Consider the following 18,774-nt stretch of genomic DNA (forward strand, 5'->3'; position numbering starts at 1 on the left):
CAGGTGTGCACTGGTGGCATAACTATCCACTTTTGCTGTTGTCTGTCCCTTCCAATTAGGAAGGCCACGTGACCTGAAAGCTAGGGTAGCGGAGAAGGAAGGAAGAAGGTGTGTGTGTATGTGCGAGCAGAGAGAGTGAGAAACAAGAATAAACATGAGTGAGTGAGAGAGTGAATAAACATGTACGAATAATGTTTTGTATAAACATGTTATAAATGCAGTGGTGCCAACCATCGGTGTCAATAAGCACCACCAAAAGCTATTATTATCACTGACCAGAACAACTCTATCAAGCACACTATGCATAGTTGTATGAAGGTAAGTTTTTGGTGAGTTTGAGGCAAGCTAGAGTTGGAGGTTGTGAAGCGACTGTCCCAGCGAAGCCTGTCAACCTATCTCAAACTCACCAAAAACTTAGACAGTGAAATCATTATGCTTAAAAGGTAAACCTCAAATAGTTGGTTCAGCCTTGGTTTCTTCTTAACAGGACATGGTTCCCAATAAAGCATTTTTCTCAACTCGCATTTGTAAGGTAGAAAAGAAGGGGAGTGGGTAGCTGATACCAGTGGTTGAATGGTAAGGATCCTGGACCCGAGGGCATGGGTCAGGGATCTGCTTTAGTCAACACTTTTTCATTATTTTCTATGCTTTGGCTAGCTAGTTTTTTCCTGTCAGCGTCAATAGCCTCGACATATAATAAAGGAGTACATAATCATAATAACGCTTGAACGCTTACAAGAGTCTGCCAGGCGGTCAGGGTGTTTTCTCCTTGTCAATTTCAAGTACATATATCCATAATAGAGTCATAATTGTTACGTATACTGTTAGTTATTGTACAGTAGTACTCAGTGCAATCTCAATATAACAAACACTCTCCGTTAACTTACACCATAGATAATATATACCTTATATACATACACATGTATATATAGAGGTTGTCATAAATATCTTATTATTATTAAGTAAGATTCAGTCTCATCCTCATTGTTTAGTCTGTTTATCGTCTTCCATTTTCACTAAGTGGTGAATGCCATCTTGCACTTCCTATAAATATCAATGGGATGTACATATGTATATGACACCAAGTAGCTAGTATGTACCACAACATTATCACAAACATTACTTCTTCAAAACTAATTCATTGTTTCTGTTGTGGCTCATCTCAAATACAAATGAATGGGGTTCTCAATATGTGCGCTGTATAGGTATTTTAAGAGACGAAACTCTTGTTTTTAGCGTATGGTAAACACCCTGTGCAAGTAATCATGGTGAAATGATATAAAGGAAAGTTAACCTTTACAGATGTGCAATACATCCATAAATGATAGCTTTATTGATACAGAATAAAAACTCCTTTACGTAGTTATCTAATTGTTACCATGGCCATGAGGACTGAGACATATTCGCAGGCCCCAGGGCATAGGCATATATTATCAGGTGAATTCCAAGTGGCCATGGTATGTTAGGCATGTTCTCCTCAGTAATAGGTGTAAAGACAAACCTACATTTACCCCATTAGTTTTATCTCAGTAAATGTTAATCATGGGTTAACCAAAAAGCGTGGCCTATGGTACTTGCAAAACTTAGTCATGCGCTTAATGTGATGGGATGATTGTAAGGCCAAATTGGATTAATCTCTCACTGTTTCCCTGGTGTATGCCCGGAGAGGGGTAGTGCATGGAGCTTGCTTGTACTGAAAGACATGCATGCACACATACAAACATTCACACTATCTTTCAAATCCAATTTCGGCACATGCCTCAAGCCTTGTTGAACAATACAATATGATTGATCTGTTTAATAAAATTCAAGTTCAATTACTACTGTAAGCATAAGCCACTCTATCTAAAAGTACTATTTGCTAAGATTAAGATAAATGCAACAGTGATAATTATTATCTGCATACACTTCAGCTAGCAGCTATAGAAACAAATTGATGCTAATTTGTATGCTTGTTGTATATTCACAACAAAATGCTTAAGCTAAACTGCCAATTGTGATTTACAATCCCCAACATGTATGCCTTGATCAACATCTAAAGTTAAATAACTTAGTGGAAAGACGATTCACTACAAGTTTACCTGATCAAATTGTGTAATATCCATTTTGCATTCCTTCACAAAGTACCATACCACGGTGCCACGTTTATGCTTGACTGCCATTGTAAGAGGAGTAGTACCATTCTAAACAATTAAGAAAATACAAACATCATTAAAAATTTTTTTTTTTTACATACATAAACCTGCATAGATTTTTAACCAACCATTATTTATTACAACAATAACATTAACCTAAACACTTACAGACAGTTCAGACACCAAATGTTTTTATTAATTAAATGATTTTGCATTCTATGCAAATTACGCTGTTTACAAATAGTACAATATATGTGCATGCCCAAACCCTCAGTCTATCTACTCGTTTTGTAGCTATATGCAAAAGGGGAATGCTTTATGGAAATCATTACAATGAGTATAAGTGGTATTTATTACTAATCTCCTAGCTCTAAAACTTGTGGCAAGACAGTATACATTTGGATATCTTCTCATATCCAATCATCTTTTGTCTAGAAAGACCAGTAGTATAATACGCAAAAAGTTGATCTAAGAGTGAAGAGTGTTTCTGCAGCCTTTAAACTTGGTCAACTAATTGTACAAGAAGATAACAATAGTGCACACAATGAAGCCTTGTCTTAATTGATATTAGAGCTATGCAATACTATCAATACTATACCAGGTATCGTGATACCAAGTGGCAATACATTTTACTCCAAGATTTGGTATCGTAGGTATTGATTAACAACTAGATAATTGATCATATTGATTATTTTGAGTCAAAATTTTTGCATAGATCCTATTAATAATGTGACACATAGTTTGCATCTATACTTGTAAATACTAAATTATGAAAAGGCCAAATTTAATGTGCACCTTAGCTTGGTTATATCATGTAAGTCATACATGTGTAGTATCAATATCTTAAGTGTAGTATGGTATGAAAACTTAAGGAGTTATTGCAAAACTCTTATTATTATGTTCTATTACTGTGAGAACATGGAAACAATTTACTTGCTTGTCATGTATGTTGTTAGGTATTTAAATGGTCTATTAGACTTTCAAAAAAATCTTTAGAGGCCCCTACTGTATTATAAATACTACCATTTACCTACGTATATAGTATATAGTAATAAATAGCACGGCAAATGACACATCACTTACTTGATTGGCGAGGGACACATTGGGACCAAACTTCATAAGTGCTTTAGCTGCCTCTAAATTTCCACAAAAGGCAGCTTTGTTTAATGCACTATCCCCATCCTATATGCATTACGTATGATTAGAAATTTAGAATATTATAGCATCGCTTACGTACATTATCTACAACATCAATATTTGCACCGCTATTTATCAGCAATTCAATGATCTCCTCAGAAAACGTAGGGTCACCATATGCAACAGCATGGAGTGGGGTAGTTCCAATCTATGTATGTGCATATATATGTACAATCATCTAAACTCTGTGACAGAGTGCTACAGTATACAGTAGAAAATACATTAGAAATCATAAAAAGCAATCAAACATTATCCATTATGAATCCATTTATACATTGTAGCATACGTAATAGACAGACTGAGTGAAACCAGTCATGTGTGCACACTTCTGTTTTGTTACTGATATACACTGGGAGTCAATAATACCTAAATATATGACTGTTCATGACTGAAGAGTAATTGTTTTATTTCCACACAGTAAAGGAAACACAGCATTTGTTTACAAAACTTCCAAGTCAGTGTAAACGCGTACTGTGTCGAACCAAACCGTGTCGAACCGCTCTGAAATGGACCTGCTAGGGATGTGGGTCTGGTTCGAACTAGCTCGCTCTACTCACCCAGTATAACCAGTTGCGAATCTGCAGTTCGATTTAGCTCTAATAAGCGGGATAAAGATATGGAGAACTACAGCTAAAATGGTGACTGAAAAAATGAAATGAAGCAACAGCGAAGTATTTAGGGGACGATACAGAAGGACAGCCTCAAGAGCAACGAAAGGACTCAAAAACAAACAGGTACGCCTGCGAATGAACAGTTAACCAACTCCATAGAATTGAGAGGTTGCCGCCAACACTGAAAACTTTATCGTGCCTACTAACCTTACGATAACAGAGCACACTAGTCTAGTCCTTTAACTCCATCAACAATCTCTACTTTGATAAAAATTATGATTGTGGGTTTAAAATTTTTTGGTGATTGGAGCGGGTTTGGCCTTCGTAGTATAAATGGTGTAAAAAAAATCGATCTGGATCGAACTGAAGCGATCTCATCCAGAGCGACCTGTAGTGTAAACAGGCTGTTAGGTAGAACCAAGCCCAAAAGTACCTTCAGTACAACCCTATATGCTTCCAATAGACTGTGAAATTTTATTTTATTTTTTAATTCTATGTAACTAACTGCTTGTAATACCTTCAGGCAAGCGTAATTTGATAAATGGCTAAGGATATGGGCTTGAAATTCTCACTGTTCAACATTGCTTCAACCTGACAGGTACCTTTTGGCATAATGCAGCATGTCAATGTGCACATCATGGACTTCTCTTTGTCCCTCCTCTGTGTCCCATTTCTTTTTGCTGACAGCCAAGGTGTTGATTCATGGTAGCACAATGGTTTCCCTATGTTTATATACGGGAATCGTCCATATTTTCTGTAGTGACTGGATTGATTGAAGAAGTGCTTCTCTTCGTGTTTAACACTGTGTAACGGGCTAAACATAGCTGAAAAGCATGGCCACTTCACTTCAAGTCAGTAATTGATAGTCGGGGTGCACAAATCGTCTGTATTTTTCATGGTGTCTGGCAAAAGCACTTCTCCTACTATTCTCTGTTCGTAGTGCTGTGTAACGGGCTGAACAGCTGAAAGTGAAGCATCATTTTCAAGTCAGTAATTGATAGTTGGGGTATGTGTTCAGACGAATGCTTTACATAACTCAGACACCATTCTTTCTTTTGATGCGGTATGTGCAGGTTTACCAGTCATAATAATGTTACAAAAAAGTACAGTAAACAAATGAGGAGGAAAAAATAGGAATTTTAAATTCGATCAGGGATCATAGAAAAGGAAGTCCAGAAACAAGGAAGGTCACTTATACTTGCAGATGTACTAGTGGACATTTAATCCCTAAGTCAGTCGTGGGTATAGACTGAAGTAGGGATTAAATGTCCACTACTGTATCTGCAGGTGTAGGTGACCTCCCTTGTATTCCTACTTTTTTCTATGATTCTTAAAATTCCTATTTTCCTTATACTTGTAGGAATAGCCCACACCTTGTTTGTGCACATGGAGGAATATAGACAAAGCACTATACCGTGATAGATTTCTAGCACTGAGCCAAATCCTTACTCAGTTAGTTAAGATTGATTAATTATAAATAAGCTCCTGTAATTCATTTGGCACTTAGTGATGTAAAAATCAAATTTCTTGCTGTTCCAACTGTCTAGTGCTAAGTAGGCTAAAACCTGGGCAGTCCATTCCTTTATAACAGAAAAGCATTAAAAGGAATTTTGACAAAGTGCAAATTTGCAATTGGCAGGTTTTCACTCAGACTTCTCTCTTATTTACATGTGAATTAAGTACAATTGATGTGCTGTCAACTCACATTGCTAGCAGCATTTACTGATGCATTGGCTTCCAAAAGAACTTGAATTACTTCCCTGTGCCCCTTCCTTGCAGCCATATGGAGTGCAGTTTGTCCATACTACAAGAATGACAAATTTTCTATTAGCTCTAGCTTCAAAATGTGATGCAAACCTCAAAGGATATTTGTGAGCTACACACGTACATGTACATATAATTGTATTGCAATCAGAGGATGCAGTGAGACAATATTTCTATTACATATTCTGTACATATACACAAAAGACATGCTTACTTATAGAATGACTTACAGTGTCAACCACATCAACATTAGCATTTTCATCCAAAAGTTTCTTGACAATTTTTACTTGCCCCCTTCTTGCAGCGACATGTAACAATGGTGCTTTGAACTACAGTACATTACAATAACAACTAAAATTACAAATGAATGTAGAGTCAAAACAATTATTAATGTACTGTAACAGTGAAACCTGTCTAATCAGGTCACTGCATAAAGAGGTCACCTGTCTAAACTGGCCATTATAAAAATCCCTACATGTGCCAACTGTGTACAAAGTGACCTGCTTAATGCAGCCACCTCCGTAATGAGGTCAGAAAATTTTGTCCCTATGATGACCAGAATAGACAGGTTTCACTGTAGTAGTAAGTATTAATTATTATAATTGCTTATACAACCAACTGTTAAGTGTGCACTGGCATGCAAAATCGCATCACAAACTATGAGGCTTGACATTAATGGCACTGATGTTTGACGCTTGGTTCCCATAAGGAATTTTAGTTAATGCGAAGATGGTTCTGCATGTAGGGCAAGTACCAATGATAGTTTTCAACGTTTATTAGTGGTGTTGTTATATTATGAGTGGACACATAGGGATGGAGGGAGGGGCAGTAGGTGGACAATATATGGCACTATAAAAATGCAAGAGAAAAACAATGAGGCACAGTACCGAAATCCAGCCTTCCAGGTTGGTTCACATAGCCAGTAAAACAGTTGAAAATGCACTAATGAAAAATTCAGAATCACTCTGCCATTCTCACCTCACCAGGTTTCAGGGCCATAGATCACTCTCACGGCCATAGATCACTCTCACATGTCACCACAGGTTTGTACAAGAAAAGTAGACTGAGCGGTAGAGCACTAAGTTTTATAGCCAATATGGAATGTGCATGAGTGTAGTTGAATAGTTAACTCAACCTAACTTTGTGTGTGGAGTTTCTACTGTCACATATTGAACTTAAGAAATGAAATGCTGATAGATGAACTAATATTCTGTCTCATGATTTACATGGTGTAGATATTCAAAAGAACATAGCTATGTAATATTGTGTACAACATATTAACAATGTATAAGTAACTGTGTACATGTACATGCATGGGTATTTCTTGCATGGTTACTTAGATAGTTACAGATTCCCTTTTCTGTTAGCTATAGTACGTATGTATTATGTTGCTAAAATTTCGGCCACAACTGGAGTTACTAGATTTTTCAAAAAAGTTTTCCTAAAAGTTTCTTTTTGTTAATCTCATCCATATGGTGTATCATTCCATAAATTATGCTAACTTCGTACATAGGAATTCATAGTATAGTAACTTACTGCACTTTTATCATCAAAAATGTCATTAACATTATATTTTTTCATAGTTAGTAAACTGTCCAGAACCTCCACATTGCCCTCCTTAGCAGCTGTAAGAAGTTTCTCAATATTTTGCTACAATGATTTCACAACAAAATAATATAGAAATGATCATACAAAGCACATACAAGATAACCGCACAGAACACCCACTGTTCAGTATATGTACTAATCTTTATATAGTTGCTGTCAAGGATTGAAGGTAGTCAGAACATTTAAATGTTACATTTACGGAGAACTAAAGACACTTATGTATTCAGGGCTTTCTATATAGATAGTTTCCCAGCATGTAAGTGTCTAAAGCCATGTCTGTGATTTGCCAAACTTGCATGGTGGTCGATTGGTAAGGTGTATTCTATCTTACAACCATAGATGGTTAGGAAAAGGTTCTCCTTCTGTGGCCCCTCTCAATTATAACATCTGGTCAAAACTATATCTCTACTGTAGTCAAAAACTAGGAAAAGATTGATAGCAGTCAAATGCTGCATTCCATTGGTGTGGAATAGGGAGAACAACCTATGGTATGTAGCACTGTCTAGTCAGTTGGTTCATAGTTAACTAGTTGCAAGTATACCACCTTACTTTGTGGTTACATACCTTATTTGTATGGCTATAATTATCTACTGTACATTTTTTGTATTTTTGGATGTTTCAAAGAGGCTCTATTCTTTGAAAATAATGAATTCTCCCACAATAAAAAGGAAACTTGCCCACATAATTAAATATTTTGGAGCACATGCATGTATTCTTGGAGTGTATAGCTCAGTACTGATTTTAATGGTTAAACAACATAGTTAAGAACTCAGCGCTTTAAAATTGTCACCATTTTGAGGCTGCTTACTAATCAACACCACTTAAGTGTAAAGCACTCAAGTGCCCTGTGTAGATTACAACTGTCTTGCCTGTCTGTCTACAACATAATATAGTTGGCCTACATGTTTACAGCATCTTTCTCTCCTTGTTTATATGTGGTAAGTTATGCTGCATGTCCAGTTGCTTTTTACACTAAAACTTTTTTTTGTATTATATTCTATAAAACTACATTGGCAACAATACAGCTGTGACACCAACCCCTTACTCCCAGAGGCTGGTCAACTCCATCACATCACAACTTACTCCATCCCCAAATGCAAAGATCATTATGGAAGGCACAAAATTGAAGCAGTAATGTGCCATTATAACCAATGCTATGATACTGCATAGAGAATGGAAAACCGCTAAACAATTATAAGATCTGATGGAGATTGTACATTATGAGCTAGAAAAGTAAGGTAGTTCTGTTTAGTAGGGTTCTCCCCTATAATAAATGGCATCCACCAAAATGCTGTGGTTACAAAAATCCATCATAGCAGTATCATACATGACCTTTACAGAATAGTCTTTAAGAAAACATCTACAAACAACTGGGTATTTTAAAAACGCCAAACCTGATTTTTCATCTCCTGCCCACCCACCTGCTTGCATGACCACATAGTTACAAGGCTAGAGGCCAAACAAAGCAGCATACAGCCACCATTTCACACCACAATGACAAACTCATGGGTGGCATGTTCCATTTCTGGTTCTAGTGAGTGTCTGCCTTCTGCGCTTTTCCTTTCATCTTCAATTACATAGTCGTGCAAGGAAACCATCAATTTTCTGTATCGTCAATTTCCTTAGAGGAGTGCAATTAGACTCCACAAACTATTTGAAGCACTTAAGCTACTCTAAGAGGGAGTAGACATCTGTAGCTGCACTTATAAAACATCCACACTCCTGAATGGCCAGAACATGCAACCACACTACTTAATAATCTACCTGCAGATTTGCTGTAGGAAATAGACCCATAGATTTTAGAGGCTATGAGTGAACCACTGTGATGCCCATTAGTTTATTGTGTAGCTCAGCAGCAAGATCAATAAAGTAGTCGCAGCCACCATAGGTACAGTATGCTGTAGCAAAAAGTTAATAAACTAGTGCAATTAATTTAAGGATCCCAGCAATAAAAAGTAGTAAAACAAGAGATATTGATGGCAGCTATAATGGGAAAATCCCTACCTTGGTATTGAACACATGGTGATAACATGCCAATGTAGGGAATTTCTCATAATGCTGTCATCATTCTTATCTCTTGTTTCACTGCTTTTTATTACTGGAACCCTACTTCATTTTAAAATTAATTAACTATTGTTTAATTGCATTAGTACCTTAATGTTGGGCCATGGCTGAGGTACAATTTTCAATTCATTTGTAAGCATTTAATGGTCACTTACAAAGTTACCAGTTAGCATGAGTAATGGCATAACATTTAAAAAAAAAAATAGTGATTCAAAACACACCTGTGCATCTTCTAATTTAGACACCTGATCCTCTTTTGGTTCCTTGTGTATGATGTCCTAAAAACACAAGTGTTTAATTAATGTTATGATGCTCACAAAAGACAAAACTACAGGAAAATATTTATTAAATACAATTGTGACCCAGTCTGAGAAAACTGGTCTTATCGCCCATGTCAGCAGATTCGATTTTTTACCCAGGACACAAGCTACATGAATAAACTATCTAATTCCACAATCAAAATCAGCTAGACTTGAGTGGTCTGGTTTTGCTGGCTGCTTTTCGCAAGCCCAGTGGCAATCCGTACATGCGGTGTGGGGCCATAATGGAGCTCTGGTCAGCCTGGGGATGACTATATGTGGCTGTACAGCTTTGTGGTGTTGAATAAGTACCTCTGCTGTGAATTTTCTTTCGTTTTAGCCAATTTTGAGACCTCAATGGCCAAAAACTTGGTCTAATTCATCCCTACGTCTTCCTTTTCAATTTTTGAACACCACCTTGCCCACCTCCCACCCATTTTGCAGCTCGCCTGATACAGTCAACCTCGGTTTAAAAACCATCTAAAATGGCGAGAAACTTAGTTGCTGGCTACTTGCACAGTGGGTGCTGTGGAAGGTAAAGAATAGGTATAAAGCGTGTAAAAATTTGGTACACAACAAGCGAGCTACAACACACTAAATACTTAAACCGGCGCTTCTCGATACTTTTAAATAGGCGATAAACCCGGTTTTCCCAAACTGGGTCACAATTACTGTGTAATTACAATACAAAGCCAAATCTTTAACAGACAGAGAATTACGGTTCACTTACTGTAGATTTCACTACCTTTTCCATCAATTCCTTGTATGCCATTTTCACTTTTTCTAGTTCTTCAGTCTATAAAAAGTATGTAAAAAGTCACTGTAACAGTTGCTGTCCCATGAGTCATAACATTAGTCAATTATGTAACGATTGTGTATACATAACATTTATTATAGAACTTTGCGTGGGTGAGATCAAAGGTAAAAGTGTACTTTAAACTTCATAAAGTACACTCTCAGCCGGCCAACAGCTTCATCGACCACAAAGAGTACTTTATTGCATCGCAAAGAGTGCTTTATTCGTTCAATATACCACTTTAGCGTGGACGTTCAAAGGCGCCGCTCAGTGTTTAACTCGCATATTTCCCGGGCAATATCATGGGAAAACGGTTTGCCAATGACTTTGATACCCAGCCAGTTCAAAGAATTGATGCGCTTTGACTCGTTATATTGAGCGACATAGAGCTTTGTATTGTGGGATTTGTTTTTGTAGAGGTTGCTAAGCTTAGTACATAGGCTAAGATAGAGTAGGGTTGTTACTAAAGGATAATGAAGGCACAAAATAATTGTTTGGGCAGTTGTGGATGCGTATTTCTACCCACCGCGTATCAGCCTTTGAACAGACCACGGAACAGCAAAGCTACTACTGCTACATTGAAATAGGTTAGTAACTTACAGTTCTAAGTACTTAACTTAATATAATAACTTACTTACTGTCCCAATAGCGAAGCTAGTTGGCTTAACTTAGTACAAAAATGATAACAATATAAACTCCATCCCAACAATCGCAAGTTTTCTAACATTGTGTGTTGAAGCATAGTAACGTATTAATGACGTTTTAACGTATGGACAATGTTTTGATGGCTATTAGCCCACGCTATTAAAACCACAATCGATCTTCAGATGCTACTGTATAAAACAAATGGGATGAGTTCTCGTTAGTTCTTTCACCTATTAGGTGAGTGCGCCCCAAGTGATATATATCACTTGTACCATAGCTGCTTGGGATTTTGCTAACATATACACCCGCAGCCCTCGGGCCTGCGGCCCTCGGGCTTTGGGTGTATATATCAGCAAAATCCCTCGCAGCACTGAGTGATCAGTGAGTGATCAGTGAGTGATCAGTGAGTGATCAGTGAGTGATCAGTGATCAGTGAGTGCTGAGTGATCAGTGATAATGGTATAACTATTACATAAAGCACTCTTTGCGGTGCAATAAAGCACACTTTGTGGGCAGTAAAGCACAGTTGCCCACGTGCCTTAGTGCAGGCTAATAGCCTGCGGGACTCGCGCCAGAACAACTAATCACCCACGCCGGTAAAGGCTGATAGCCTCGCCGTGCTGAGTGATCAATCACCCCAGCCAATACGAGTTTTACCACTGAATTGCTTTTATAGACATACCTAAATGCTTTGATGATGGGTGGGAGAAGGTAACGTTGCTGTTACGTTTGTTAATGTAAACGGACAAGTCCTGGAGATATCATGGAATTATTTCACTGTGACTCACAATAGAATCGATTGTGGGTTGCGAGCAAAACCTGCCAAAAGACGCAATGAACGTCTACCATGCCAAACTATGGTGAAATACGTGTGAGTTACTTTGTTAAACTAGTTCGTGTGCGTTCAGGCTGCTAATAGTTCGTGCAACGTGTGTTAATTACGAGTCCTAGTGTATGGTGAAGCTACACGACTAGAAAGTTCCATAAATCATTTAAAGCATAGCCTTGCTCATGCTATATGAAAAATAAAGTACTCGGCGCTTGGCCAAGATGATAATAAAGCACTCGGCTTCGCCTCGTGCTTTATTAGCATCTTGGCCAAGCGCCGAGTACTTTATTTTTTATATAGCATGAGCAAGGCTATGCTTTAACATATACTTAAAGTCACTGTACATATACATTGTAGTTTCTACGGTTTCACTCCTGCTTTTCACGATGGTAACAAGTAAGCTATGCCCATACAATGCAGTAAAATATGTGATAAGTGCTGTATTTCAACCCATTTACATTCATAAATACTTATAAAACAAACCATCTAACCAGGACAATAGTTATACAAACAGCAATATTTACATCTGTACACTATATAACAGATCACTGCCACATACATACCAGCGTTGCATGGTGTGATCTCAGTTCCCAGTGTTTAGTAACAAGAGATTTGTAATCTTCTTTTGACCTGTCTAATTCTTTCTGCTTTCTGTCTAATACGATTTCTGCATTTGATTTTTCGTCAAACAGTTGAGTATTATTGAACTTTAATTTGGTGTACTCCTTATTATGAGGTATATATTATAACATGATAGCAAACAATCATTATTTACCATATCTTTGTTTTTTATTGCAAATTGCAGTTCTGAAATTTGTTTTAACAGAGTATCACGCTCAGTATCTGGGAGTGTCTGAGAGTGTGAATCCTGTAAGACAATACAAAGGTATGACATACACATAAAAGACAATAATATGCACCTAATTATGTTCAATAACAAATTATACGTATTTCTAAACATACTATCACATGAAGTTGGGAATTTTTATTTGTAAAAAAAAAAAGATGTAAATATGAAAGTGCACCAAAAACTACTAAAGTTATTTATATGAAATAGTGTCAAACATATCCAAATTTTCCTTACACTAACTATTTTGTTATATTATGATTCATCATTAGTGAAACCACATCAAAGGAAGGAATACTGGGTGCCAGACATATGAGGGTATAATTACATGACAAAAATTAATGTGCACCACTGTACTAATTAATAATAAGCAATGTCACTGTTTTGCATAGTTTTTCACTATGTTCTGTCACTACATGCAGAAAATGTTACGTGAAGCTAACCTACAACAATATGTTTACTTGGAATATTGGAGGCATAGCATGAAAGTTACAGTCGACAAGTACATGTATTAGGAGCAATTTTACATTTGAGTAGGGACCATAGAAATAAAAAGCTATGAAACAAGGGAGGTCATTTACACCTGCAGCTATACTGGTGGACATTCAATTCCTACTTCAGTCATATACAACTTGTCAATAATATAGTCATGACTGAAGTAAGAATTAAATGTCTACCATATAGTAGTACTGCAGGTGTAAATGACCTACCTTGTTTCATTGCTTTTTACTTCTATGATCCCTACTCCTCTGCAATAAATCCAGTCTCTATGGGAATTACAAGTGAACATGTGCTCCAAATTGCAATTACTTGGAACTTTTCATGGTACGTAATTTCATAGTTTTCGTGATTAGTACAGCTACCAAGAAATTTTATTATATGAAAATTTATGTGTGTCAACACATGCAGCGAAGAAATCAGCGCAACGTTTAATCTTGATGCTAGCAGATATCCATTTACTAGTACAAGGATGTTTGGCTCTCTCGGTGTCAGTCACTTTGATAATCACTGCTCACGTTTACAGTTTACAGACAGCAAGATACATTCCCTGTAAGTGGGTGTGGCTTTGTGCATACCTAAAAGCTTTAACTCACCTTACTGAATTAGCATTATTAAAGTAGGCATGGCTCACAAAAGAAGCTGCAAGCTATGCCTCACAGAGATTGCCACTACTGTGCTACTTGATTCAGACATGCTTTAGCAATCGACATGATGCTTAAATCAATCCAGACCCAGTGTGGTTGAGAATGAAAATCTTCGAATCGAGCAACAGTGATCCATGATTTTTATGTGAAATTTAAAATGCGAAAATCCTGGACTAAGAGACAACCATGAAATTTAAAACATGAAAATCCTGACAAAGTGCACAACTATGAAATATACATACTGCAAAAATTTCTGGGGATACAGCATTAAAATATGAAGTGGTATGGCCATTCCACTTCAGTTTCAGCTATGTTTCACCTGTTATATATACAGCATTACAAACGAAGAACAATACAATTAAGAAGTGCCTCTACAATCAATCCAAGCACTGAAGCCATGTCATGTTACTGCCTAATCAACACCTAAGCAGCAGTGAAAAAAGAAATGGGACACAAAGGAGGACAAAAGTAAGTCCATGATGTATGTATTATAGCATCTGTGGATGACTAGAAGGTATGTTTCAGGCTGAAGCGATGTCGAACAGTAAAGAAATCAAGCCTGTAGCTTTATCATAGTTGAGTTATGGCATCATTTAATTGGTCGGTCAGTCAGACGCTCAGTTAGTAGAATTCAGTTCAATTAGATTTTATTTAGAAACTTATCGGAAGGTTTGAGATCACTCTGAAGACATTTATGATTGGTTTGGTTATACCTAACCAATACTGCCAAGCTGTTGTAAAGGGAATGTGAGGCTGGTTCTTGGGTGATATTTTTGGGCAAAAAAACCCAAACCTCCGCGATCCCTACTCTACCGTACTGTATGAAAGTGATAGGCAACATGAAATTAAAATCTCGTGCTGATAACCAAAAGAAATGGAACATAAAGGAGGACAAAAGTAAGTCCTTGATGTATGTACTACAGTATGCTAAAAGGCACCTGTTGGACAGTCATTTAACAATGATCCCATAGCCTTAGCCATTACTGAGTTACAGGAATCAGCTGGATAATTATAGTCAGTCAGAAAAAACATTCCTCTAAATAAAAGTTTCTTAGCAACTTATTGGAAGCATCGTGGGTTGCACTGAAGGTATTTTTGGGCTTGACTACACCTAACCAATATGCAGCTGAGGTACCATCAAGATAATTGTGAGGCTAGTTTCTGATCACGAGAAGGCACAAACCTTACTGTGTGATAAGTGGCAGTCTGAGGTCTTCAAATGACTCTGGAGTTTGCTTCTATAGGTGAACTGGCAAAATAGTTTCCATATAATTTTGACTAGACCTTGAAGCATTTAAAAACCATGGGTAGCTTAGGTTTTTGGTTTTGTGCATTCCAACATGTTATACTTCCATACATTTGTCTTGTAAACAACCCACCAATTACCCCCACTCTCCCTGCATCTGTATGAGAATGCTTGTAGCATAGTAACACCATGCACTAAACAAAATATTTGAAGTGGTATAAATATCTAAAGGCAGTTCCTTACACATTGAATGGTTTGAAAAGTAAATAGGAAAAAGTTGCATTAATGGTGAAATTTAGTGGTCACAATTTTGAATCGTAGTAAATGAATACATGAACACAGGGAAAATAGTACGGTAGCGCATTGCTCGACGGCAGGTAAAGATCATCGCTTTCGTAGAAATGCAGTACTTTTAGAAGCTTTCCCTATACTTTATTTTAATTATGCTGGTCCTAATGGCCCTCCTTTCCACCTCCATGTCTCTATAAGGAAAATATAGCCTAATTTGAAAAGATAACTACCATTCACAGGTAAAATTAGAGTCCTATTGCAAGAGCACATGAAGTGGCTCCATCATCCAGTCCAAGCCCATTTCTCTATTTTGTCTGAGCCCTGGAGAGACACAAGCTGGCCGATCAAGTGACTGCAAATTAAAGACGGGACTGGACAAACAGCAGTGTATTGGACATTGACTACTACAACTTAGTGGCTAAGTATGCAGAGAGGCATCTTAGCAAAATGGGAGCCTCCTGATCTGGATAATGGAGGAAATAAGATAGGGGCAACAATTCCATTAACATGCATGAATGTCAAATAACATGCACCTCCATCTGAAATTGCCAAACACCCCGACACAAAGTCCACTTTGAGGCCTAGGTCAATTGAATCATGCAGTTTTTCTAATAACCGGCTCACACACAACTTGGTGTCCATACTTCAGCAGCCATGTCACCAATGCAATCCCATATCTTGTTGTGCTGTCTTATCACCAAGCCTCCCTTTCAGACCATACTGCAAGGAGAATGCTTTCTCACAGCCATCACATCTAGAAGGAACCTGCAATGTACAAGCCCATCCCAAAACTCCATTTTAGCAGGGTCAAAATGACATTTCTTAGTGGTAACGCATTGAGCCAAAGGGAAGTTCCACCCTTAACAGTCCTCTGGTGAGCAGGAAGCAAAAGAGACAGTATGTTGTTTATGACGTGGTCATATCATTCCATTTCTGACTGTTGTGTATATGATCACACTCACAATCTGCTTGGTGGATGAAAACATGGCTGCAGAAAATTGAAAACGATCATGAACTCCAAGATCACCACATTGAGTAGGGAGGAAGAACAGTGATGCTTCTGTATTTGAGATGGCACCATTACACAAAGCAGGGAAGAATATCTTCACAATTACATTTAAAAATGAACAAAACACAACACTACAGTTGTGTACTACATGCTGAAGATAAACCTACTCACATGCACTAAAGGGATTTGGTTAGCGTCAAAAAGGTTACTTGCAGGGACTGCACAGCAGCAATAGCCAGCAAACTGAGTTACCCCAGGCACTTCTGCACCTTACCCTCAACATACTTATTATGAAACTCATCACAGCCAATCACCGTACCCTGGAAGGCATGGCCATGCAGTTGTAATAGGCACACCTGAACTATCCTAGCTACGGGAGTAGCAGAAGTGGAAACCCACCTGGAAAATAGCCATACTTGGACCAAGTATAGCCAAACAATCAAACCAGGAACAAACATCCCTGTAGATGCTTAATCATTAGCATACCAATTCTGGACATAATCACTATCACCCTTTAGAACATGCACACATATTGCCATAATACTTTAAACTTTTGGCTGGCTTCAACATCATTTTCAGAAACACTTTTTTCTTCAAGTTCAGACATCAGATTGTCCACCACTACTGGTATCTCCTAAACACAAAATACTATAAGTAGTAAGCATGCAAATAACAAGTAACCTCAGGATGACTCATCAGTTCTGCAAAAGCTTTATCCCTGGTCCCCTACAAATAGATACATAAGTTTACAAACTATACGTTCACAGTGAATAAAACTTCAGTAATCATTTATTTAACGTATTTAAAATTTTACTGCAATAGTGGAATTGTCACATACATAGGTAAGTAAAGAAACACTGTAAGAGAAGTTGATTCATAATTTTAGGAGATGCAAAACTACTTGAATGCATACAGAAAAATACTTACCTGATTTAGGGAAATGTACCTGAAACTACTTGTACTAATGTATTTTCATCTATTTACATTTATGATTTTTATTACACAAGTACATTATGAAAGATATCACTGATAATACATAGCCAATACAGCATATGTACAAACTAAGCATGTTAGTAACTTTAAATTCCACCTAGCTAGTGCAATACACAACATATAATACTCTTACCTCCCCACCAAAATGTGCAATTGGAGACAAGAAGGCAAGTGGACTTGCCAAATTGACAGTATTAGTTGTGATTCGTGTTCCTGGGAAGATGGATACTTCCAGGATGCCAACATCGTAAAAAGAAGTACTACACTCTAATAATTTCGTACCAATTAATTTTGCCACACTCTTTGGAATTAACCAGTATAACACAGTTGAGCCAGCATTAGTTGCTAATAGCTGTGGGCAGTGTGGAGTGATGTCACACTTGCTAATTATTGATGAACGCACGTCAAACACATTTTTAAGATGACACTGATGATATTGTTGAGCACATTTAATGGCCATTACAGTGTGAGTACTACCATCACAAGGTGTCATACAAGGTGACGGAGGTGGTAATGGGTAGGAGGAGATCTTTTGTAGCGGGTCTAACTGGGAGTCATACTCATCTAGCAGTTTTAAAGCTTCATCATTATCCCTCAGTAGTGTTCTAAGTATGGAGTGATCACTCCAGGTCCAAAATGATCCCAGGATCTTCAGCAGTGATGGAGTGTAATTGTATCTTTGTAGGTTCTTTATAAACTCATCAGGAAACACTGAAATGTTGTGAATGTCACTGGCCATTAGACTACTACACTGATCTATTATCATCTTAGGATCACAGGATTTCAATACTTCATTTAGCTTGTCAACAAGCTTAAGAAATTCTTTACTTACTATTGAGCATTTAATGTGCTTAGCATTATATGACAGTTCTAGTGATAATTGTCTTTTCCTGGACTTTATTTCAGTACTTACAGTAGATTGGTGAAATTGAGAATCAGAAGATTGTTCTTCTGTTACCTGCTTGCTAAGAAGAATTCCCTTTGCACTTAGTGCTACAGCAATAATAAAATATGTGAAACACAATAATGCCACATGCATATCTGTACATACAAATTGGTATTGAAGTTAAAGAACTATACCAGATATACACGCATTGCTATGTACTATATAGTATGTACAAGTTATCATGAACTGAGTCCTGAGATATTAACAGCTAAAAACGAAAAATGGATTCTTTCTCAAGAGAAAAAAATTCAGCCAACCATATAATTAATGGGGATAGCAAAGGTATCAAATATTGCTGTCAGACATTTGAATGAAAAGATTTTGAAATATTCTTAGTAGGTTAAGCAGTA

The 18,774-nt window shown here is 37.3% G+C and overlaps 1 protein-coding gene across 3 annotated transcripts in view; it reads right to left on the bottom strand.

Moving 5' to 3' along the window:
• Positions 1 to 768: 768 nt before the first annotated feature.
• LOC136260367 (uncharacterized) overlaps positions 769 to 18,774 on the bottom strand; it is a 32,599-nt gene continuing 14,593 nt past the window's right edge. The window contains exons 5-18 of one of the 3 annotated variants that reach the window (XM_066054080.1): positions 17,612 to 18,471; positions 17,167 to 17,211; positions 17,030 to 17,119; positions 12,723 to 12,815; positions 12,511 to 12,672; positions 10,423 to 10,473; positions 9,600 to 9,656; positions 7,244 to 7,357; positions 5,938 to 6,036; positions 5,649 to 5,747; positions 3,373 to 3,480; positions 3,219 to 3,317; positions 2,082 to 2,183; positions 769 to 1,044 (exon numbers count right to left, since the gene is read on the bottom strand). In XM_066054080.1, coding sequence (XP_065910152.1) covers positions 982 to 1,044; positions 2,082 to 2,183; positions 3,219 to 3,317; positions 3,373 to 3,480; positions 5,649 to 5,747; positions 5,938 to 6,036; positions 7,244 to 7,357; positions 9,600 to 9,656; positions 10,423 to 10,473; positions 12,511 to 12,672; positions 12,723 to 12,815; positions 17,030 to 17,119; positions 17,167 to 17,211; positions 17,612 to 18,471 — 2,042 coding nt within the window. In that variant the 3' untranslated portion in view covers positions 769 to 981. Of the gene's footprint in view, positions 1,045 to 2,081; positions 2,184 to 3,218; positions 3,318 to 3,368; positions 3,481 to 5,648; positions 5,748 to 5,937; positions 6,037 to 7,243; positions 7,358 to 9,599; positions 9,657 to 10,407; positions 10,474 to 12,510; positions 12,673 to 12,722; positions 12,816 to 17,029; positions 17,120 to 17,166; positions 17,212 to 17,611; positions 18,472 to 18,774 lie in introns of those variants that run through there. The other 2 variants (XM_066054079.1, XR_010703515.1) reach the window with 2 other exon arrangements.

Source organism: Dysidea avara, chromosome 7 (assembly GCF_963678975.1).
Source record: "Dysidea avara chromosome 7, odDysAvar1.4, whole genome shotgun sequence".
In the NCBI taxonomy this organism is placed as follows: Eukaryota; Metazoa; Porifera; class Demospongiae; order Dictyoceratida; family Dysideidae; genus Dysidea; species Dysidea avara.